This window comes from Tetrao urogallus (assembly GCF_951394365.1).
Source record: "Tetrao urogallus genome assembly, chromosome: 2".
In the NCBI taxonomy this organism is placed as follows: domain Eukaryota; kingdom Metazoa; phylum Chordata; class Aves; order Galliformes; family Phasianidae; genus Tetrao; species Tetrao urogallus.
In genome coordinates, this window is record NC_136814.1 from 91,830,581 (window position 1) to 91,855,083 (window position 24,503).

At 37.8% G+C, this 24,503-nt stretch overlaps 1 protein-coding gene across 3 annotated transcripts in view; it reads right to left on the bottom strand.

The window, feature by feature from the left end:
* MYT1L (myelin transcription factor 1 like) overlaps positions 1 to 24,503 on the bottom strand; it is a gene marked incomplete at both ends in the record, with an annotated part of 124,509 nt that overhangs the window by 9,610 nt on the left and 90,396 nt on the right. For all 3 annotated transcript variants that reach the window (XM_079532453.1, XM_079532452.1, XM_079532454.1), the window contains 3 exons: positions 8,595 to 8,816; positions 10,172 to 10,255; positions 16,201 to 16,263. In XM_079532453.1, the coding sequence (XP_079388579.1) occupies positions 8,595 to 8,816; positions 10,172 to 10,255; positions 16,201 to 16,263 (369 nt within the window). The remainder of the gene's footprint in view (positions 1 to 8,594; positions 8,817 to 10,171; positions 10,256 to 16,200; positions 16,264 to 24,503) is intronic.

The window sequence follows — 24,503 nt, forward strand, 5'->3', positions numbered from 1 at the left end:
TAAAGCCTGTCACAGATTTTTCTGCTACAAGTCAAATTACTGTGTATGTGTATTCTTGCTTTGGTTTGTTTTTTGGATTTTAAACAAACCTTCCACTGACTAGTACACAAAAGTCTAGAGCTTGTTCATTCCAGTAAAGAACTCATAAAATTAATCACCATTATCTCACTTGCCACTGCCACTATTCTCATTATTCTTATACACATGAAAAATAACGCAAAATAAAATACAAGCTTTTTTTTTTTCTCTATTAAAAATGAATAAGGCTTTCTAACAACATTCTGGGAGTATGGTGTAATAAACAGTCTACACATGAGGCATCATTTATCTCTGTTTGACTGTGGATGCCCCAGGGCTTGAAGCTCCAGCATTTCAGGTGGAGCTGTGAGAAGTGCAATACTCAACTCCTGTCTCCCTCCGAATTCCTGATTCAGCAGGAGCTGAGATTCTGCTGGTGGTCATCAGCAACTTGTCTCCTTGAGATGCCATACTTTTTGGCTCTCACTGAGTTTCTACTATCAGTTCTTTAATTTGAGAAAGAAAAGTGCAGTGTTGTATATAATCCTTGAAAGTGAGCCACTGCAACAATTTACAGAAAACCTGTGAAAAAGTGAATTAAACTGTCGAATTAAAGTGACCTGGGGTCATGTCCTGCAAACTGCCTGTAAGGTGTGTGCTAAAATTTGAGCAAGCCTCAATTTTTGCTTCTTGGCTGTGTATATCTGACATCATTTATATCAGAAATTTGCTTTTGTTGGGCATAGGTGCTAGATAGAGAGGTGCATGATTGGGACATACACATGCAGGTTTTGCTTTATAAGAATGGCACTGTCGATGCAATAGACATTTCTATACACTATACTCCTGCATTAATTGGGGTTCTTTTTTTCAGGAACACTCTGCAAACGGAGGAATGCAGAGGTAAAGTACAAGTAGTCCCACAATCCACAAAATAAGCCCAATCCATACAGAGTTACATTTGCATTTGGCCCAATTTTAATGAAGAGTAGCAATTTACAGAAACCCAGTCATCTAAGACGTATGCAGAAAGACTACATGCAAAAATTAGGATAAAGTGCATATGGTCACTGCATTGTTTAAGAGTTGAATACAATGTTAAGAATGCATTTTCTTTTTCTTTTTTAGTAGTCTATGCATTGCAACCAATGCATAGTCATATAATCATTAGATTTGAAAAATAAAGTTGAATTGGTCCCAAAATAAAAGAAAAATTACCGGGGGAAAAAGTTTGAAGGAGATTTCTCACTAGTAGTTAGTACACATTTACAAAAAAAGTCTAGTTTAAAACAATGAAACATGGGCTAAAATGCTGAACTGTATCAAGAATATAGTAGCATCTTTGAGGGTACAAGGAAGAAAAGCCATCTGAATGGAGGGGTCTCTGACCAAGTGGAGGGAGTAATTGCCTGGGTGACTGAGTTTAGCTGTCACTTCTTTTTTTTTTGTCTCAGCAGACAGACATAGTCTGGTTGCTCTTCAGGATAAAGGAATTGTACTTTTCCCGTCAAGTGAAGAAAACATTCTCCGAGTAGCAATTTGGGGATGTGGAAAAGTAGGAGACATAGGTCAAAATAAAATGCAGCTTTTGTATTTGGTCTGTGAAGTGCTGAAGTTTACAGAGAAAGAAAGAACAGGAAGTAAAGAAACAAGACGCTTTATCTGGAGTAATAACAAAGTATTCTGAGGGCTAATTTTATAAAATTTATAAACACTTTAAGATTCATTTATAAACACTTACAGATTCACCATCATTGTGGGATTTTTGTTTTGCTGGTTTTTATTTGTTTTGGTTTTTTTTTTTTTTTTTTGCTCATTTTTGGCATTTTTTGGGAAAAGTTAAGAAAATGAAACTCTTTTCCTGTTTATTAAAAGTAGCATCATCCATAGAGTAAAGAAAGGAATATGTCCCAGGACCTCTGTTAACTACAGATAGATTCAAAACAAGCCCCAGAGAAAATCCTTTTGAAATGCAGCTAAATACAGATCACAGTGAAAACTACTGCTTCATTTTGCTAATGGAAGAAATCTTACTCTTCTGACTAAGCTCCAGAGCTGTTTGGTAATGTTTGAAGTTCAAGTTAAGAGATCATACTCAATGATCAAAGTGACCCTTTCCTTGGTTTAATATTAAATCCATGAGACACTCGCTTTTTTTCTATGTGGAAGAGTACCAGCTGTAGAGATTCCCTTATTTCCATGAGTAAATTCTGCTATTCACCTTAAAGGATGAAATACTCTGAGAACAGCACCACCAAAGATGAAAGGAACCTTCCATGGCTGAGCACTCGTTTTTATTTACATTCAAGCGTGATTGGCTTCTCCCCAGCTTCTTACTGAACTGTGAAATAAAGGGAGCCCTGGAGTGTCAGTGATGGAGAGGTTCTGCAAACAAGGTAGTTCTGTTTGCTTGGAGATTACCGGGACTCATGTAGGAATCACCTCCCCACCAGCCACACAACACCAGCTGCCTTTGTGCTGAGTTGGAAGAAACCATCTCTTCAGCTCAATTTCATAATTCTTTACGCAGAAAAAAATAATTTCTGATTAATGAAGTGGTTTTTAAGCCTTATTCTCTGTTTAAAGCATTTTTGGTGTACTTACAACTCACACCTAAATGCTAGTGTGGAAACTTTCACTTAAGTTTTCAGTCACGAGGGAAAATAAGACTAAAATCCTGATGTGTTAAGTAGCAGTTTCTACAGCAAGATGCTTTACAAAGTTGCTAAGGAAAGTAGCTCAGATTTGATTTTTGTTTAAATAAATATTTGCTTTGGTTCCAGAACTAAAAACACTTAGAATATTACCTAAGTGGCTAGAGAAAAAATATAGCCTGATTAAAAATAAATGTAAACTTCTTGATATCATTTTAATTATAATTGATCATTGTTTCAGAAAGACTTCCTGCAAATAACAACTTTCTTAGTTTGGAGTGGGAGGGTTAAAGTAGTGCTAAAATCTGGTTGGTCAAGCAACACACAGACAGCTATAGAGTGAATGGCCATGATACACACAAGCTGAGAGAGCTTTTTTTTTTGAGTCAATCTCAGAATGCTGGAATTGCAAGAACACTGCTAAAGTTGTCCTTCAGCTGGGCATATTTAGTCCTGTGGCAAATCTACATGATATTTTGCTAATTTAAGATGCTTAGTCAGTAGAGGCTCTGTAGATGGGCTTTTCATACATGCCAATGAGCACTGACCTCTATCATCCCCGAATAGAGAAAGGGTTTTTGCTGGCTGCCCAATGATGTAATAACTGTTAAAAATCTTGCATAGCTCTCAAGCAAAAGAGAAACTTTTCTCTTTTTTTTTCACTGCAGCACATTACAGGTGTGAAGGTGGCCCTATAAATTATGGGGACAATGAAGGCACTTAACAGAGCACCACTGATGACAGTTTCCCAGAGGTAGGGGCCCAACTCTGGTTAGTGCAAAGTTTATCAGTCTCTCTACTGTCCTGTTACAGCACATAACAGTACAGCTGATCTGAAGACTGGTGGGTTTACTGGTAAATCAAATAGTGTTATGAAGGTGAAGACTTGCATATGTGTAATAGGTAAGGTGTATCTCTAGCAACATACCTTTGATTATTTTTTGTGAGTAGCCAAAAAATTTCAAGCAACTTGTTTAGTGACCAAGTCCAGCTAGAAGCACAGTTTCTCTACAAACTTCACCAGAGAGACAGCAGAACTTTGAAGAGGAAAATTTGTCCCACCTGTAATCTAAAAAGCCATGCAATGATACCTACTTTTTTATGGGCTGTGTCTATAACGAGGACAAACAGGCTTATAACCAGAGAGCTTCTGCTAACTGCCTGAAATCAAGGAGACGTCACGCTGAAAGCACATGTACAAATTACTACCGTCATTAGCCAGCTCTGTGCAGCTAAGTGATTTTTCTTGCTTATATTGTGCAGTCTGCTTTTTCTAATATGAATTTCATATTATTTTCTCCTTGACTTTCCCAAGGTAAATAAGCCTCTTAAGTCCTTCTAGATTACCTCTCTGTTAGGGGTCTATCAGTTTAGTAGACTGTGCATTTGATTAAAATGTTATTCCATCATTCTTCTGGATTGGAATGAAAAGAGCTGGCAGAACTAGCTGCAGTTTAAGAGCCTAACTCTTTCAAGGACCAGGCTCTGCTTTTAGTCACTTCTGACTTTTGTCAAGTTTTAACTGATTTTACTGCAGTCTTTCACAATAGATGTCTGCCTTGGGCTCATTTTTTTCCCAAATGTTATAGGAAAAAAATATTCCTCAGAATTTATTTGTATACAACTGTTTTGTTTACATTGAAGAGGAAGTGCGAAAAACAATAATTCAGTAAATACTTCTGTTCAAAGTGAGACTTGACGTTTCATGATGTATTTTTCTGAATTTAGAGAAAAATTCTGCTGTCATCATGAAAATGAACATGTATTTGGTGGAATTACCTCTGACAATCTGTCACTGGGACATAAGCAGCATATAGGTGTTAGTATTTGGGTGCCAGATAATTGATTTATTTTGTCTGTATGAAAACTGGGATGCTCTGGGCCTTTCATTACCATCAACCATGTTTAGGGCTGAATGGCACAGATAAGGAGGGTGCTTCTGGGAGCACAGCTCATGAGAGCAGGTGATCTGTTCTGTCAGTGCTCAGGAGAAGCACATTAGAAGATTGATATCTATATTGATATCTATACCGCTCAACCAGACAGGACCTGGACATGACCTCAAGCCATGTCCATATGCCATAGCTCAAGCCAAATAACATTCACCCCAACATGGCCTGGGCACCATTTCATTGGTTATCGTAGTTCATGGCCACCAAAAACCAGCTTATATAGAGCCAAATTCTTACGTACAGGCACAGATGTCCAAACATGAGATGCTGTATCTTTGGCTCAGTAAAGGTTTCTAGTCTGCTCTACTGCTTGTTTTGAAATAGCATGGGAGCCTGACTTAGCAACTGATGAACAGAAATCCAGATCAGACTATATTGTTTTTAATTTCATATTTTTCTTCTTTTTATATATATTATTATTATATTTAATTGCCATGATCATCTCCTTGACTTCTTAGAAATCTGCTGGTCCATTTACATGTCTCTCATCCCTCAGTAATGTCACCATGATGACACCTGTCCCTGTTAGTTGTAGTTACTGCCAAACATAGTAAGTTTAACTAATTCTTCTGTGCTGCTAAGATTGTATGACTTCCTCCCACCGAAATGAAACCTACAGCTTCTAGGAAAAAGTAAGAACTAGAAAGAAGAAAAAAATAAATTAATGGTGGAGATTGAATAGGCACTCAAAACCAAAAACAATAAAAGCTTTTAAAAGGCTGGATGTTAGGACATTAAGAAAAAATTATTCTCTGAAAGAGTGGTTAGGCATTGGAATGGGCTGCCCAGAGTGGTGGCTGAGTCCAGGGAGGTGTTCAAGCAATGTTGTACTGAGGCGAATGGTTTAGCAGAAAAATATTGGTGTACCTTTTCAAGACTCTACTTTGGATTAGCCCATAGTGAACTGTGTTATCAGATTACAATATACGTATCTGACCTCATCTAATTTTACAGCATTTTTTCATTCATTTAATAAAGCTTCTGAGTTTCATCTTTGCACTTATTTTCAAATATAAGAAATATGTTTTTTTCTTACATCTTTGAGCTTTTATTTCAAATAAGCTTAAACCAAGGAGCTGACTCTTGCTCTCCACCTAAATTCTAGGCATTTTCATTTCTCCATGAACTGAAAGGAGTATCTAACATATAGTATCTCAGACAACTTAGATCAACGTAAACCCTACTGTCTATTCATGGGCCTTGATTTGCATCAAAAGCTATTTCAGGTCTAAGGCTCTGCAGAACTGACTTTGTTTAAATAACCGCTGCTGTACTCTTTAATAATACAGCTCAATTCTAAGGGTCACATTCACTAAGCTAATGCTAAGTATTTTTTAGCTTTTAAATTCCAAAACTAAGAAATACTAATGGTAAGAGACAAGATGGCTTCAGGCACACAAATTGAAAGTCTCCAACAATTTAGAAATGAATTTGCAGCCACTAGCATATGTTTAGAGATGTGAAGTGTCTGGGTTATAGACCTACTTCCCTTTCAACACTCTGCACACAAACATAGCCCACAGACATACCCTCTGTTGAGATGTTATCCTTTGGACAAAGACTCAGGCTACAGCCCTGAGCACCGAGAGATTTGACCATAGAGGTACTTGCAAACCTACCTTTCAGTAGTGGAAGTTGATACTAAAGGTTCTTTTAAACAGTGTCTGCTTCTAGCAAACATTTAATGAGAAAAACGATCTGCACGTGACAATCTACAGCTCCATCCTTCTTTCCTGACATTTGTCATTTCATTTGTCAAGGGTACCTTGTGAGTTTGGGAGCTCAGAGGTTCTCTGAGGAAGTGCATGAGTGCAGGCATCAGTCTGGTTCCAGCAAGTAGCTGCTGAAGAATATTCCTGTCTTGAGCTTTGTTTTATCTTCTAGCCTGCCTATTCATAGGCTTAGCAATGCAGCTGCACAACTCAGAGCTGAGACCAACCTTGAATTTTCAGAGGAAATAAACCAGGTTGTGGTCCTTCACCTCAGGATGTATACCTGAGTATACTGAATGCACTGCTATTATCTTCCTACAGGCTTTCTGACAGCCTTACAATTAATTAGGCTTTCCTATGTATAATGTGGACAGTCCAAAATAATCCTTTTTTTTTCTAACCCCTTCTAACTTCTACTTAAATTTCTTCAGCAGATAAAAGGCACTAGGTGATGCCTATTACTTTCTTCAATCATACCTGAGCGTTTTGCAAACCCAGTTTGCAAATCCAGGGACGTGCTGTTGCTGCTCAAGCATAAATCGTATTCTATAAACTTGCTTGCAGATCTTGGAATTCCACTGTGTAATAACTAAATTGCATTTTCTTATATCCTATTTCATTTACCTATCTACAGACTCTTTCCAATTCATTTTCATATTAGTAATATGAAACCTTATTTCACACCAGCCTTTCCTTCTGGCCCTGTCTCCTTTGTGAACCATACATAAATCCCTCCTCGTATCTCTTTGTTGCCATTCTTTCCTACACAAAATTCCTTGACAAAACAATTTATCAAAATTTCTGTGGACAGGAAAAGCAAACACTAAACAAGCACATTGTTGGTGCTTTTGTACATAAGATAGGAGTATAGGAGTCTGAATTTACTGAAGTTTGTGACTTTTTCCACTGACTTCTTATTCCTTCTTCAGAGGTATGTATGTACAAAAATACATATATTTAAATTCCAGACTATTTGATTAACAGTCGGAGCAGTTTTTAATCTAAGTACTGATTTCCCATCTTTTCTGGATCATCTCAAGAGGGCATTATTATCAGCAGAATATACCTTAAGCACAAGGTGCAACAGCAGCTCTAAGAAATCTGTGCCTTAGAAACCTCTCTCTCTATACAATAACTGATTTAATAGCTGGCATAATTTTCACAAGCCAGTTTGCTGTTTCAGTCTCCAAGTGTTATAGCTGTTTGGATAACATAACATTAATGTCTATTTATGAAAGGAAGAATATAAAATCTCAAATAATACATAAAACACACTATTGCATCTAGCTAATATGTATGCTGAGAGAACTAGTGTGTTAGTTAGTGCTAGTGGTGGCAATGGTGATGAGGACACGGTTGGACTAGATGATCTTGTAGGTCGTTTCCAACCTTGTGATTCTATGATTCTATGATTCTAACTCTGCTGATTGGTGACAAATTAAGCACACTGACTGACATATCTGAAGTAATATTAGTTACTATCGAATAAAAGAAGAGCTTTGCCCTGGCACTATAGTCATGCTCCCACTCAGATTCCCATCTAAAGTTCCAAAAACACCCTTCTTCATAAGCTAATGTTGAAAAGACGGACAAAATTTATCCCTGGTAGACAATCCACTAATCTCTTAAAAGCTACAGAAAATGTTGACTCTGAAGTTCTCTTATTTTTGCTAAATTTATGTAAAATAGGGCTTTGTTTTCCTTTTCTCAAATATTTGTATTCCATTATTTTTAAATAATCTGGTGTATTCTGTTTGGGTTTCTATTCTGTAATCTCCTGACTATTTTGAGCTAACATTTTCATTACCAAATAAGTAAAAAGTACATCATATTTATAGAACTGGTTTCTGAAAATACTTTCATTCCATGCTCATTTGTGAATCAACAGTATATTCAACATCTCTGAAAACAAGGTGGATTCTGATGTGTTTTACAAAGTCTATACCAAAACAATTTTTTCAGAGTCACTCAATAAAGCAGTAGCATATTCACAGTTATTGTTATGCACATTTTGTTCCCTAAAATCTTCTGTGTATTATAGATTCAGATTCAGGTCTCTACTTGCAAAGATTTTCATTTAAGAAATCACGAGTCCTTATTTCCAGTTATCTAAATACATAAATGGGAAGCCTATTTTGAAGTAATAATGAATGTCAAAAGGAACAGAGAAATCTCATGACAAAAAGTTGTACTCCAAATATTGTTAATATGATTTAAATAATATAATTAAGTGAAAAATATAAACCATGGTTACTCACCTACGATGAGTAAGAAAACTACCACTGACGTGTCCTGAGCCATCACATCCTGGAGTTGGACATGACATTCCTTCCGTCTTCACTGACTTCCATGAGAACTGTGAGCCATTTAGGTACCCATCCTTTTGCCTTTTGGCAGCTAGAGGACACCCTGATGCACTGCGATGGGATGCATATTTTCCAGTTATATGACCCTGACCATCACAACCAGGAACTGGACATCTGGATAGCAGATAGATGAGATAAACTTTATTGTCTTGCCATCATATACCTGGTAGCCTCTACAACAAAGTCAAAATAAACCTGACATGAAAAGAACAATCATGCACTGTCGTCTTAAAAATAGTCAAGATACCCTCCAGTGAGTAAAATTACAAATTGAGCTTTGCTAATACACAAAAAAGTTCTTCTTACAAGTAAATAGCACACTGGAATTGGAATGGTGCCTATGGAGCTCCACTCAGTAGGGAAATTGTCCATAAAAAGTCTGTGACCATAAAATCCTACTTAGTGTCTTCCTTGTTACGTTTTAAGTATGTGTATGGATTCTAAAGATCCCTTGTCCAAAGTCCTGGAAATGTTAGGTGTGAACAGAGTAAGTGATGCTTTTCTGCACTAAAGGGATGTTGTCAGATTAAAAATCAAGAGTCAGATTATGAGAGATTATAAAAATCATAGTGCCAACTGCATCAGAAATGTGAAACAACTTAAGCACTCTTTGAATTTGAGAGATTATAACGAACTTGCACTGCGTGCCTAAAGAGATCGGTGAAGACAGTTCCATATTAATCTGCTACTAGGGAATCCCCTTACATTTGCCCTATATACTTAAGAACAAGCAAACAAACAAATAAAAAACCAAATACTCAGGGTTAGAAGGAAGAAGATATCCTCAAAGGAAAATGTTTAAAGAAAATACTTCAGTTAGTATGCCACTACATAGCACAGGCCAAAACAAGGCTTGTTATTTCATTGACTGTCCTACGCTAAAATACTGCTGCAACAGTACATGGAGGAGCCAGTTCTGAATGTTTCAGAGTAGTCACTAAAGTTGCCGGGTGCAGCAGTTGCTGAAATTAGAGCACTTTTCAAGAAAAAATCAAAGGCCTATAGGTAAGTATTTGTTCCTCTTCTCACAAACTGAATAAGCAGTCAGATTCTAAGTAGTACTTTCATCTAAGTATTTAATTCTCTATTCCTGCAACTATTTTGTTTAGCATGCATGTTTTGTCTACAGCACATAAACTTCGTAGGGTTTTTTAGAAGATAAACATTTATGTAGCTTGTGAATTTCTTGTGAAAGACACAATTAGATTGCTTTAAATTAGAGAAGATCACATCCTTGGCAAGAATAAATCAGCTTGGGTCCTTGATTTGCAGTCACTGAATTCAGATGGCCCAGTGCAGATTCCTTGGGATTTAGAGAGCTCTGTATTTCTTATTAAGCAAAACTATTTCACACTTAAGACACATATTCTCGGATAGCTACAAACCAAAACATTTGTCTTAAAAGCTGAATATATATATAGAATCTGTTACAGAACACGTGAAGGCCCTTTAACAATATTTGTTCTCACCTAATTGGCTCTTGGTCTTCTTTGTCTTCCTTGCTTTGTGCTATCCTGATCCCACTCTTCTTTGCTCGCGGACAGCCTGAAAGACTGAGTGAAAGGAGACATTTTAAACCACAATTTCTCACTCTATGTACAGGTAACAAGGGATATACTTTCTATAGCAAAAACTGGCAGAATGGGTAATCCTGTCCAGTTTCCAAAATTAATGCTCAGTAGTTTGAATAGGGAGGATTGCAGCCTATAATCACAATGGGGAATCTGAGCAACTCAGTCTGTGATGGAAGGACAAGACTGTAAGCTCTGTGTAGACCACACACACAGGCAGTTCCTGAGAAGGCACGGAAAACGAACCTCCTAGCTCTCTGCCTAATAATCCCTGCAGCTGACTCAGCAGCAGCAGCAGCTTTGAGAGGCATAGAAGTGTTTCAGTGCTCAGAGACATTACATGCTCCGTATGGCTGAGAACCAAGAAGGTCAGAACTCAGGAGCCTTTGGCTCTGTCAGTAGGACAAAAGATTTCTTTTGGGGACACTGTCAAAACTAAAATGCCATGTAAGAATCCTACAGATCTACTGCATAAAAATATAGCAGAGCTTAGAGCTGTGCAATTCTTTAGAAAGAATTTAAGTGCTCAGAACGCTAAGCCCAGACAAGTTATATGTTAGACTAAACTATGCTACTTCTAACTAAACACTGAGAATGCAGTTTTAACTACAAAAGATGGAAAAATATCAATCTATTCCAGGATGTACAAGTTCAACTTTCTCTTTGCATGTAAACAATTAGTTACAGAAGCAGTTTAGTAGAATTGGCCACGAGTTTAAGAGATATTCAAAGATGGGCAGAATATTTTTTTAAGTAGCTGCTGTCTCTGTTGAGAACCCGACAAAAACCATGCTTTATGCTCTCCTTAAATGTTATTTCCATCTTAACATATGAACATATACAAAGAAATCCAATGGTAGGGCAACACCTTCAAATGTACTGAAATGAAAGACAAAGTTGTATTATAAAATTTGTCTCAGAGAAAGAAGTAAATAAAATAGAGTAGATTTTTGTTTCCAGCATGACATAAAGTATTTCAGTGTTCTATGGTCCTGTAGGTCCTGTATACAAAAAGAAGAGATAGAAACAGTGGTAGCAAAAATTCGCAATATTTTGTCTCATTAAAGAGAGAGAGGACTGTGAGGTACAAATTGCGAAAAGGGCTATGCAATCATGGATAGAATTCTGTGTTGGTTAATAAGAAATAAACCATAGGCAAAAAACAATCTGTATACTGTGAAGTTGTAGATAATTCAATTAAATAAAAGGAGGAATGCTGACACAAGATACTGGCACAGAGCATGTTACCTAGCAACTTTTAGTGAGATGACATGGCTACATCTATATTGATAAACAGAAAAGACCTAGAACTATTGTTGTTACCCAAGACCAGCTAGTTCACATCCATATAACTCAACCCTCTTTCTCTGTAAAACACAACAGCCACACTCATATTGCTTAGAGAGAATGATCTGGACATGTGTGGAGCTCCAAATAATTTCTGAGAACTGCCTGGTAAACTTCCACTGGCCCAGGGCCAGCACCATGACAGGGCACACTATAACCATTTAATAGCATAGACAACTGTGTTGCCTGTATCAAGAACCAACCTGTGTAGCCTGTGTTCTCATCCCATGCCATAATACAAATGTAGTTGGTCATTTTCCTTTTTAAAGAAAGTAGCTGCTTTGTAGCAGCTTTTACAGCACCCACCAAAGTACCCTAGTTCCCTATGTACAAATCCCTTGCCATTGAAGAATAGTTTTTGTTGAAAATAATGATGTCATAATCTGAAAAAGTCAAAGGCAGGAGCAAAGAAGCAAGAGGGGTTTAGAATAAGTGAAAACAAGGTATGGAGCAAGGATGCTGTTTGGAACAGGTTGTTTTACTGATTCACATTATGTAGACTGAAAAAAAACAAAGGCAAAAGGCTGGGAGTTACAGATATCCCCAGGTTAACTGCTAAATTAGTTTTACTCACTGTGTGAGAATTAGCAGTCTATTGCTTACGGCACATTAAATCAATTCATTTTTTCACCTATTTATTGGTGTTTTGGTGCATCATCTTTTTGCAATAGATCTTTCTATTTTGGCACTATGATTTATTAGGAAATTCTAAGACTTTTCATATCTTCTAAGCAGACATTTCCAACAGTCATCTTCCAGGGTTATGATTAATTCATTTTTCCTCTGATAGCAGATTCACCAAGAAAACATATGTCAAAGATGAGACTTCATTTTAATTTTTCATCCTGTGTTAACCAAAATGTATTATAAAGCAAACATATTACTTCATTTTGATTTCAGTTTAATTCCTCATCTATGAAGATAAAAGACAATTAGAGAATTCAAATGACTGTATATGCCCATACATCTTGCATGCATTAAATGTCTGTGTGAAACTGCAGAAAGTTATGGCAGGGTTAAATCTGCCTTTATGTACATTATGCATGCAGCCATTTTAAATACAAATGATACCTGAACATCATGACAGCCATTTAGGAAATAAGTTTTTCAAGCAATTTCTGATAAAACTGAAAGAATTAAGTGCATAAAATACAAATAAAAATGTTGACTCAGATGCAAGCCAAGGTAAATGACGATTTTCAGTGTGGGAAGCAGCTTAACTATGGATGTGCTGCAGAATCTTCCATACTCAATAGCTTGGGATTTAGGCCACTGGTTTCTTTCCATTTTAAAAAGGGTGCCTTTTGCTGGCCTCACCGCCTCAGGGAATGGCCTTGACATATATAATGAATTGAACAGTGAGGGGCTGGCTCAGTGTAAATGCAGTAAGTCTCCTGGGGACACTGGCTATTTTAAGAAAAAAGATGTTCCTCTTTTCCTGGTCAATACTACCATGCAGAACTTTAAACTAGGGGATGGGGAAGGAGATGTACCACTGAGTGCAACAAAAGAGCCAAGAAACGCTGTCACCTCAGGATGCAACAAAGGAAAACCTCAGATTTGTCCCAGAGGACTTTGGGAGGGCTTCTCCAAGAAGTTAACATGGCTGATAGACCAGCTGAAGTGCTTCTACACTAATGCACACAATATTACTCAGCAGGAGGAGATGGAAGCCATGGTGCAATTAGAGAACTATACCTAACTGCTATACACAGAAACATGGTGGGAAAAATCGCACAATTGGAATATTACTAACAAGGGCTACAAGCATTTTACAAGAGACAAACAGCCATGATTAGGTAGAGAGCTTCTGGGTTAAAATTAGGGGCCAGATCAATAAAGGAAATCTGGTGGTTGGGGTCTACTACAGGCTGCCTGATCACAGAGAGCCTGTGGTGAGGCCTTCTTGCATCAACTACGAGAAGCACTGCACTCACAGGCGCTTATCCTGATGGGGAATGTTGACCACTCACATTTTTGTTGGGAAAGCAAAATAGCAGGCTGCAAACAATCTAGGAGACTCCTGGAGTCCATTAAGGATACCTGGTCCAGGCATTGGGCAGAGCATCTAGAGGTCAAGTGTTACTGGACCTGGTGCTTACTACTGCAGTGGAGATCATTAAAGAAGTTAAGAATGAAGACACTGTGGGCTTTAGTGGCCATGTCCTGGTTGGGTTCTTGATCCCAAAGAATACTGGCCTGGCAAAGAGCAGAGTCAGGACCCTGAACTTCAAGAGAGAGGATTACTGACTAAGGAATTATTGGATGAGATCCCCTGGGAAACTGTCCTTGGGGACACAGGAACAGAACACAACTGCCAACAATTTAAGGATGCCTTTCTGAGAACAAAAGAGCTCTCCATCCCTCAACATAAGAAATCAAGCAGAGGAGGAAGGAAACCAGCATGGCTGGATAAGGACCTACAGGTAAAACTGAGGGATAAGAAGGAAATGCACAGCAGGGATGTGTGGCTTGGGAAGAACACAGAGATGCTGTCTGGATGTGCAGAGATAGAATCAGGAAAGACAAGGAGTAGATAGAACTGAACTTGGCAATGGATACGAAAAATAATAAGGGTTTCTTCAGATGCACTGGTCAGAAGACACAGATCAAGGAGAATGTATTTCTTCTGAGAAGGGAGAAATGGCAACAATGGACAAAGGGCTGAGGTACTCGATGAATTCTTCTACTACGGTCTTCACTGGCAGTAAGGCTTCCCACATCTCTCAAGTCTAAACATCTACGTATAGGACAGAGGAGTTAAATCCCCCCCCAGAGTAAACAAAGAGCAATTTCAAGACCACCTGATGACATTGAAAGTCTAAAAGTCTATGCAACTTGATGACAAGCATCTCAGGATCCTGAAAGAACTGTCTGATGTAGTTGCCAAGCCAATCTCCATTATATTTAAAAGCCATGGCTGCTTACTGGAAAAAGGAAAAAACCCTCCAATTTTTAAGATAGGTAGAAGGGAAGATCTGGGAAACTACAATCCAATGAACATAATATTTTTGCTTGGGAAGATCATGAAGCAGATCCTCCTGGAAGCTATGTTAAGGCACGTGCAAGACGAGGAGATTATCTGAAACAGACAGCACAGCTTTACCAAGGGCATATTGTGCCTGACCAGTCTGCTGGCCTTACATGATGAAGTGACAGCACCAGTGGACAAAGGAAAAGCAAACAACATCATCTATTTGGACTTATGCAAGACTTTTTATATGATCCCACATCATGTTCTTATCTCTAAATTGAAAATATCTGGATTTGAAGGATAGACTATTCAGTGGATAAGGAATTGGTTGGATGGTTGTTGTCAATGTCTCCATGTCCAGATGGAGGCTGATGATGAGTAGTGTCCCCCAGGTGCGAGTCTCAGGATCAGTGTTCTTCAATATCTTTATCAATGGCTTGACAAATAGTGAGATTGAATGCAACCTCAGCAAGGACACAAAGCTGAGTGAATCTGGAAAAGCTTGAAAAATAGGTCCACGTGAACCTGATGAGGTTCAACAAAGCCATGTACTGGGTGTTGTAATTGAGTTGGGGCAATCTCAAATATGTGTACAGACTGGAACAAGAACTAATTGAGAGCAGCCCTACATAGAAAGATTTGGGAGTTCCAGTTGATGAAAAGATTGATGCAAGCCAGCACCATGTGCTTGCAGCCTGTAAGGCCAACTGTATCCTAGTCTGCATGAAAAGAGTGTTGGCCAGCAGTGAGAGGGAGGTGATTGTCCCCCTCTACTCTGCCCTTCTGAGGCCCCATGTGCTTCCTTTGGCCTTTGGTAAGGATCCCTTTTATAGTTTAGGCAGACAATGTAACAGCTTTTCTTCATAATTTTCTCTTTCCATTCTTCAGACTTCACATAATTATAAGTAATTAATCATGATTTAAAAACAAACCAAACTTTATTCTGAAGTATATTAACAAGACTGGTGCATAGCAGATGCAACAGGTACTTCGGTGATCAGGGACATGATTTAGTGGTGGGTTGTTAGAGTTAGGGTAGTATGGTTAGGTTGAGGCTGGACTTCTTGATCTTGAAAGTCTTTTCCAACCTTAGCAATTCTGTGATTCTATGATTCAATGATTTAAGACTTCAGGTGGGAGAGGCAGTAAATAAGTTAGTTCAATTTCACATTTAAAGAAATACGGAGAGATTCTGAAGTGACTGACAAAAAACAATCGGGGGGAAAAAAAACCAGGAACAGCGTTTTAGTCCAGAAATGGTTGAGACTGCAGAAAACAGTTGTTATTCAGAATGTAAAGCAATATAAATTTATAAATATTTAATTACTTCTCTTGGCTAAAAGAGAAGAGAGAAAAAATTGCATCATTTTTATACAAAGATTCTGCTAGATACTAACAAAAATCTTCCTGCATTTTTGGGTAGTGAGCCATGCTGAAACTGAGAAATGTTACTCATTCATGATATGTAGAATGACTTAGACCAACATATGTTGACATAAAGCACTCAATACTACTTCAGAGCTGAAAGAGAGAAGAGAGGTCTGTTGAACTCGCACGTAGCCCTCTATTTGATTGATTTATAGAATAAACACTCGTCTTTACATACCTTCGATGTGAAGCATAATTTCCAGTAATATGTCCGGAACCATCACACCCAGGAGTTGGACACCTAGAATAATAATGTAAAAAGATACAGAGCAGAGTTACTGACAGGTAAAATATAGCTGTCCATTTTATATTAAATATATATTAGCTGTCTCAACCACTGTTTCCACAAGGTGCCAGCCTTGGGGACCTTCAGCCATTCCTAGACCTATGCTTAGTTCTACACCAGGGACAAACATACTATTTTCACTCATAAAATATTTCTATTAAATACGCATTGCCTGCCCAGTCAAACATTTTCTGGATACCTCTAGCACTGGCAGATTACTGGAGATTTCCAGGAGCAGCCTGACATTCTCTCACCATCAGGAATTAGTAGGGGTGACAGCAAATGCAACATCCCAACATGTATTCTTAGGTAATGGCTAAGATTACAAGTGAGCTGTTTCGTTTTCCATCAAGGCTCTTGCTCTAATCCCATAACACAACGTCATGAGATGTTGGCGCACCATGGAGATAACCCTCCACCATTCCAGGAAACAAAAGAAATGCCTAATGAAAAGGAAATGTGAAGACGTATCTCTTGCATAGAAACAATAACTCACCTAGCATTCCCAAACTTCAAGCAACCAGATACACTCACCAGTGGAACTTATAATAATAGAATGACAGAAGAGCCATCAAAGAAAATGGGTGTTTCTACACTGTGAAGATTATTATGATCGCTAAGAATAGGCTAATTTACAATGTCAGTATAATTATTAACCAGTACTTGAATGGCTACACTGAATCAGAGAAAAGACAAAAGAAGACTTAATTTATACCCATAATTCATATATTATTTATACTCATTGATTTATATTCATTTGAACACTTAAATGCCACACGAATTCCAAAAATTCACTTTTCCTGAGTGTTAGTTTTGAATTTTAGAGGTGCTTTAAAGCACCTTTCGAAGTCAGCACTCTAATTCAAAAAGCATGTGCACAATCTCAGATGTTGCATTCCAGAACATCATTTCCATAGCATTGAGTTCATTGATTATTTGAATCCAGAATTCATGCACATTTTGGCTTTCACCTTTTAGTGACTTGCGTGCTTTCCTCAAAGTTGGTACGTACTGATAAACTGGTTTACCAAAGTTTTCTTCAGAGACTTGAAAGTTTCTTAATATCAGGACTTCAAGCAACCTGGAATTCAGGGCACTGGGGCTGTCATGTTCCATTAGGCTGATCTTTAGCTTTTTAACGCTAATAAGCATTACCTACTTCAGAGGAGCTCAGCAGGGCCAAACCTCAAACATGATTAATGCAGCTTGAAAGAGATAAATTAAACTGGAATTTGTTAAATGGAGTTCTCATATGGTCTTCTTCTGGACCAGTTCAGTTATTCTATAGAAAACATAAAAATACAGTAAGGCTTCCAGGATGTAAGCTAGTAAAACTTCTGGAATTCACTAGGTCACTGAAGTTTCTCTTCTACATAACAGAGTGCCTGTGTGCACTGGACAACAGAATCCTAAAGGATAATTCTCTTTTTCTCTTGATTTACTGGCTTACTTCACTTGTATATTCAGGTTTTGCCACAATGACTCCCTATTACAATGCCTTTGCATAGGACCAAGTATGATAAGACCATGACCCTGATTAGAAAGTGTAAGTACTGCTGTGAGTTTTAATATCTCAAGACCCACGCCCATGCTGACATAAAAAAATTAATCTTTCTGCTTGTAGAAAGATAAAAAAAAAAATGTTTGTGCAGTTCCTTCTCACATACCTACATAAGAATACACTGAACAAATCATAGCTCTTTCCTCCATAGCCCTTACCACTCGTTCTTTACTGTGGCTGCACATCATTAGCACAAATCTTGGATTCTAGGTTGGCTAGTGCTTTAAGTTAAAAAATAAATAGGAAGGGTCTTATTTTTAGTTTCTTATACTTCAAATATAGGTATTTAGATATTTTTGTATTTTTTCAGATAAACTGCTTTTTAATAATTATTTTTTAATTATTATTTTAATATCTATCAGGATTAAATATTAAATATTTATTCAATCTCAATATGAGGTTTAACAAGAGCAAGTGTAGAGTTTTGTACCTCTGGAGGAATAACTGCATGCATCAGCACAGGTTAGGGGATGACCTGCTGAAGAGGAGCTCTGCAGAGAGGGACCTGGGGGTTCTCGTGGACAACAGGTTGGCCATGAGCCAGGAGTGTGCCCCTGTGGCCAAGAAGGCCAATGGGATCCTGGGGTGCTCTAAAAAGAGCGTGGCCAGCAGGTGGAAGAAGGTGGAAGAAGGGGAGATCCTCCCCCATCTTATCTGCCCTGGTGAGACCACATTTAGAATATGCTGTGCAATTCTGAGCTCCCTCGTTCAAAAAAGATAGGGATCTCCTAGAAGGAGTCCAGTGAAGGGTCACAAAGATGATAAAGGGCCTGGAGCATCTCCCTTATGAAGAAAGGCTGAGTAATCTGGGTCTGTTCAGGCTTGTGGAAAAGAAGACTGAGAGGGGACCTGATTAATGCTTATAAATATCTAAAGGGAAAAGAGAGGTAAATGGATGAGGCCGGGCTCTTCTTGCTGGTGTGTAGTGATAGGACAAATAGCAATGATCTAAAACTTGAACACAGGAAGTTCCATATGAACATGTGGAAAAACTTCTTTACAGTAAGAGTGATGGACCACTGGAATGGGTTGCTCAGAGAGATTGTAAAGTCTTCTTCTTTGGAGATATATAAAGTCCATGTGGATGCCCACCTGTGTGACCTATTGTAGGGAACCTGTTTTAGTAGGGGGTTGGACTCAATGATCTCTAGAGGTCCCTTTCAACCCCTGCAATTCTGTGATTCTGAGATCTTTCTTAATGCAGAAAACTTATTTCCTACTTCTGTCAAGCCTCACTGAAGCCTCTAACTCTGTCGTACCAAAATATATTGGAATAAGATTTAATTAGACAAATTGAGTACACTTTGAATGTAAACATCCACTGCATGTAAATGAACAAAGCAGTTAATGGAGCCATCAGACTGTTCTTCTGTAGTCTCTTGGAGGTACACAAAGATCCCTTTTTTATGAATATGTACTATTTGAAGTTTCAAATTTGCATCCACAGAGAAATTCTTCAATTCTATTGAGAATAAACTATTATCAAAACAGAAGATTTTTTTTTTCTCATCTATTCCAATACTTTTACTACAGGCAGGCATGATTAATAGTGTCTTAACAAAAAGGGTTTGTAAGAGGCAGCAATATAACTGGTCAGTCAGTTTTAAAATTAGACAATTACACTTCAACCATTTGGACACTTAAGTAATTTGAAAACTAGCCTATTTTTTTGTGTCATTTGGAAAAAAAAAATGTCTTAAGCAATTGATATTAAAGAAGAAATCATCCTGCTGTAGATTGAACTGAGAATCTTCACACAGGGCTCCGTACTGTTCACATCAGTTTTTTTTTTTTATATTATCATCATAGTTTTGATTAAACCAGAAGGAGTTTTTCATGTAGGCAAGAATCTTATCAGAAAGACTTTTCTGATTTTAGCACTATAAAATTTGTTTCAAGTCTCACAAGCTGATACTGACTTAACTGTACAAGATGAAATGAGCATTTAGTGCAGTTGATAAGAGTATTTTAAAATCCTAGCACATTTCTATTTACTCCTGTTTCCATTCTATGAGAAGTGCTTATAGCCACTATGAAAGATGCTGATATGCAACATTCTGTTTCAACTATGATGCTACTACATTATTTATTTGCTATTCTAAATAAATTAGATAAGGAGACAACTTCAAGTCTCTGTACCATTAAAACTGTGGGACTGGATTTTCAGAATGTATTACCATACGTAGGACTTGTATATACTTGATGTTTGCTGTAAACTCCTAAGTAACTATAGATATCTGACTTAAGTGGTCTCACGTGCAGACAGGAATGCCCGGAAGATGAATGCATAGGTGCTTAGAAGAACCTTACATCTATTGTAATGGAATGCTGCAGTTAAGTAACTTGAAGTGAACGTAATTTGACAGAATCAGAAACTTATTTCTAGACTCTACCTAACAGCTCACTGTACCAAAAGAATACTTTAGTACTGTAAAGACTGAGTAAGTAATACTGCAGTACTGTAAAGACAAAATGACTTCTCTTTGTAAAGAATAAAGTTCAGACCATGTAACACTAACATTTTACACAGAATCAGAGCATCCAGTAGAAGAGCTTGTCAGTGATGAGGAATGCAGTCAGCACTGCCCCCTCCATTTCACAGAACATCCCAAAGAAGATCTTGTGGGAACATAAATGTAAGCAGAAAGCAAGAAACGCAACAGAACAGCAACAGCCGAAGAAGCTGGAATCAGTATCAGCTTAGACTCAATAGCAGGAATGAAGCAAAGGAGAAAGCCAAACTAAGATAGACGACACGTAATGCCTAACACCCATTCTGCAAAGTGTGCAGCAATTAAAAAATGCTTCTAGGAACTTGAAGGAATGTAACGAGATTCACGGGACTGGCAAGGAAATGGATGTTCAAATGGGCTCTGGAAAGGTTTTTCTAGATGCCAACAGTTTAAAGTCTTGGTGCAAGCTCAGCTCAGAAGAAAAAACATCAGCACAGTGGACTACAAATAAGATATATATTTAAACCTATACTCACAGGTTTTCATTTAGATCTACAGGAGCAATATGGATCAGGTAATGTGACATTAAACAGGTTGTTAGACAAAGGTGCAAAGATAGTAGTTTTGTCCTCATTACTGTGTATAGCTTTGGTTGAATTTTATGACATGAATTATCTCTAAAATAAACCAATAAAACAAAGATATAGTAATCTACAATATAATGAATAAGTTTTTTTTCCCTGTATTTACCACGAAGTGACAGTGGCTCTTTGGAATCAGAAGAATTCTATTTCCCTTGTTACGAGGCAGAGTTCATGGAAATTTTTTCAGTGCACAGTCTGAGCATAACCCAGGGCATAGGCTTATGCTCAGGCTCAAGCTTAGGCTTCTTCTCTCTAAGAAACCCCCAGCTGAGATTCAGCAATACAATGAATTCTGTTTCCATTTCAGTCAAACCTTGTGTTCAGGGCTTGACAAGTTTATATAAATCCAAATGGAAATGTTGGATACAGGATTGTGCAAGCTCAAATTCAGCACAGCACCCAGACAGAAGCCAGGTTATTCTAACATGATCACATTCTTTGCTAGTAGGGTTCAGTATAATCATGAGAGACAGTTTTAGAAACTGCTATCAGTGTAACTTCTTGTCTCCATGCTGCCCTTCCCTATGTCTCTTTCCCTTTCAACCACCCTTGGTCTCTTCTACATTGTGTGCCAAGTATGCCTTCTTGGCTCACTGGGAGCTCATTTCAGCCTCACTGTCCTTATCATTCAGTCCGAGTTGCCCAGTTTTCAACATGAAAAGGTCATGTTATTGAGTTACGCTGCAGTTTTCACATGAACTGGGAGGTCTGTATGTTATCTGTGTACTTGCCTCTTACCTATAGCTTTCTGGCACTCAGTGGACATTCTACAGATACTCCACAAATAAAGAAGTAATAAGTCACTAATAAAAATGGAATGCCAATTCTGGCTATGTCAAATTCCTTCTACACTGTTTTTGTACTCAGGACACTTGCTCCCACAGAACTGAAATTAATTTTTCTCATGGTACCCACACCAGAAGCCATCAGATAATTATCCTTTCCAGAACTTACCAAACTATTCTAGGTTTCAATTGTAATGGGTAGATAAAAAATATCTTTTATAATCTGTTATTAGCAAGCTAGTTTATCCACTCTGAAGACTCATGCTATCTTTATTGTATCTTTAAACCACTTTGCACCCACTACACTGTGGATCCAATCTTCCCTAGAGCATTAACTTACTACTATAACTAAATGAATAAATAGTATATTTATCCAATCAATTAGTTATTAAATATTTAAAGCAGATGTAGCTAGCCATCCAAAAGAGAAATCATACTGAGTTAAGGAATTAACCAACAAAATGTACAAAAATTCAGATCGGTTCCTTCGACTGTTGCACATTGCAAAGGAATTGGAATTTAAAAGAAAATTATATCTATCTTCTCCGTAGTTTTATTTTGACCATGTTGTCAATCTCTACACTACAGATATGATTTTCTGTTGGAGGTTCAAAAAGCCTAGAGAAATATAATTGTTTCCGGTGGGATTTTTTCATAGCAGAACATAGAATATTTTTATTGTCTGGTGGTTTTTAGGTATTTGGGATTCTGTTTTATTTGACTGCATCACTAGAAATTCAATTCATAGGTTGGGAGGTTGGAAAATAGACACCATATTACTTTGCATTCCCATCTTTTATCTGAAGATCTGAAGGTACTTTACAAACATTAATGGAAAAAATCTCACAATAGAGCTTTGAAGAAGGGAAGGATTTAGCAGATGAAAACTGGAGCATACAGAGGCTAAATGACTTTACACACAAGAGGAAAATAGGCCAGAAGGAGATGCTTATTCACTGTTCTGTTTGCATCTATAAAGCTTTATCTCTTCTGAAACTATATATAGATTCATAAACAAAATACTATTTTTTTTCTAGTCAGGTAGTGGAGAAACCAAAGGTTACAAAAGTAAAAACTGTAAAAATGCTGTGTTTGCAGTTGCCTGAACTGAGTGTGTGAAGAAAGAGGAAAACAGGAGCAGACAAGAAAGGGGAGGGATAAGAAGCCTTGTCAAATTAAAAAAATAGAATTTTGTGTAAGGTATGATGAGTTTATTTTATGTCTATGTTTCTATGAACTTGAGCTCTTGTAAAAAAAAAAAAAAAAAAAAAAGAAGTATGTTTACAACACTTGACAAACAAGTACCCAGTTTATCTCAAAGAGGAGAGAGAAAAGAAGCTTTTCTCCGTTTTCTTCCTAGACCACTCACCGCTGATTTGCATGCAGAGTGAGAAGGGAGTTGAGAAACAGCTGTGTGGTCCGCAGCAGAGACTTCTAGGCCACAGGTGTGTCAGTATCAGTCAGACTTCTGGTTAGCATTATGAAAATACCTACTTAGCAGGAACTGGGCTCTGGTTTTAACTGTACCTTGCTTTTACTTTCCTAAGCATTCAGACATTGAAAGCAATCTCTGTAAATCTCTGAATCCTATTTTCTGTCTCAGGCATTGCAGGCATTACAGTCAAGCTCCAATTAAGTGTGCAAAATAAGAATTCTGACGATCCCATTTTTAATGAAGTCACAGAAAATAGCATCTGTTTTAACTGCAGTAGAAGCATGAATGCCTTCCCGTTATTACTCTGTTGTTCCTACTCAGTTTTCTTACCACAGCATTTGTTTCCTGAATTCCTAAAGTGTTACTATTTCCATTCACTGCCTAGACAGAAACTCTCAACCTACACAACCTACCTGAATTTGCAATGAAAACCTGTAAAACTGTTTAGCTAGGATGGATTTATTTTCCTGTAGTTTCAATGAAGCTGCACGTCTACATACCTTTTTCACTTCTTCACTTCTTTTCACTTTGTCACATTTTATTCTTTCCATTTTCCTTTTTAGTGCCTCTTTCTATTTTCAACCTGTTGTCCTTTTCCTTCAGTGGAGTAGGGAGTTCATTTGCTTTTGTCCACAGTTAGATTTCCATCTACATTCCTCCTCAGTGTATCTCTTCCACATTTTACTTCTGCCTTTTCCATATCCTTTCACAGAATCACAGAATCACACTAGGATGAGGTTGGCAGTGACTTTTGGAACCATTTGGTCCACTCCTTGTTGAAGCAGGGATATCCAGGGAAATTTACCTAGGACCACATCCAGGCAGCTTTTGGAGATGTCCAAAAAGGAGACTCCCCAATCTCTGGACAACCTGTGACAATGCTCTGTCACCTGAACAGCATAGAAGTGCTGTCTGATGGACAGAGAGAACCTCTTATGCTCCAGTTTCTCCTCATTGCTTCTGCACCTGGCACTGTGAACTGCTGAAAAGAGCTTGGCTCCAACTTCCTTGTACCCTCCATTTTCCTGTCTCATTATCATTATCAATATATCCAATTTTCTCTCTGTCTCTTTAACATCTTTTTTTCCTCTCCTTTCTCTGATATCTCCACTTTCTATTCCTCCCTCATCCTTTGTTCATTTCTTGATCTCTGATAACCTCGACATTCACAGTTCTTTCTTCCCTCCTTCTCTTAAGTTGTTTCTTTCCATTACTTCTTTTTTCATCATCGTTCTTGTCTTTCTGATATTTTCTTCCAGCTGATTTTTTTTTTCCCCTAGTTTTCACTGCTTCTGGCCCTATCCAATAGCTGAAAGG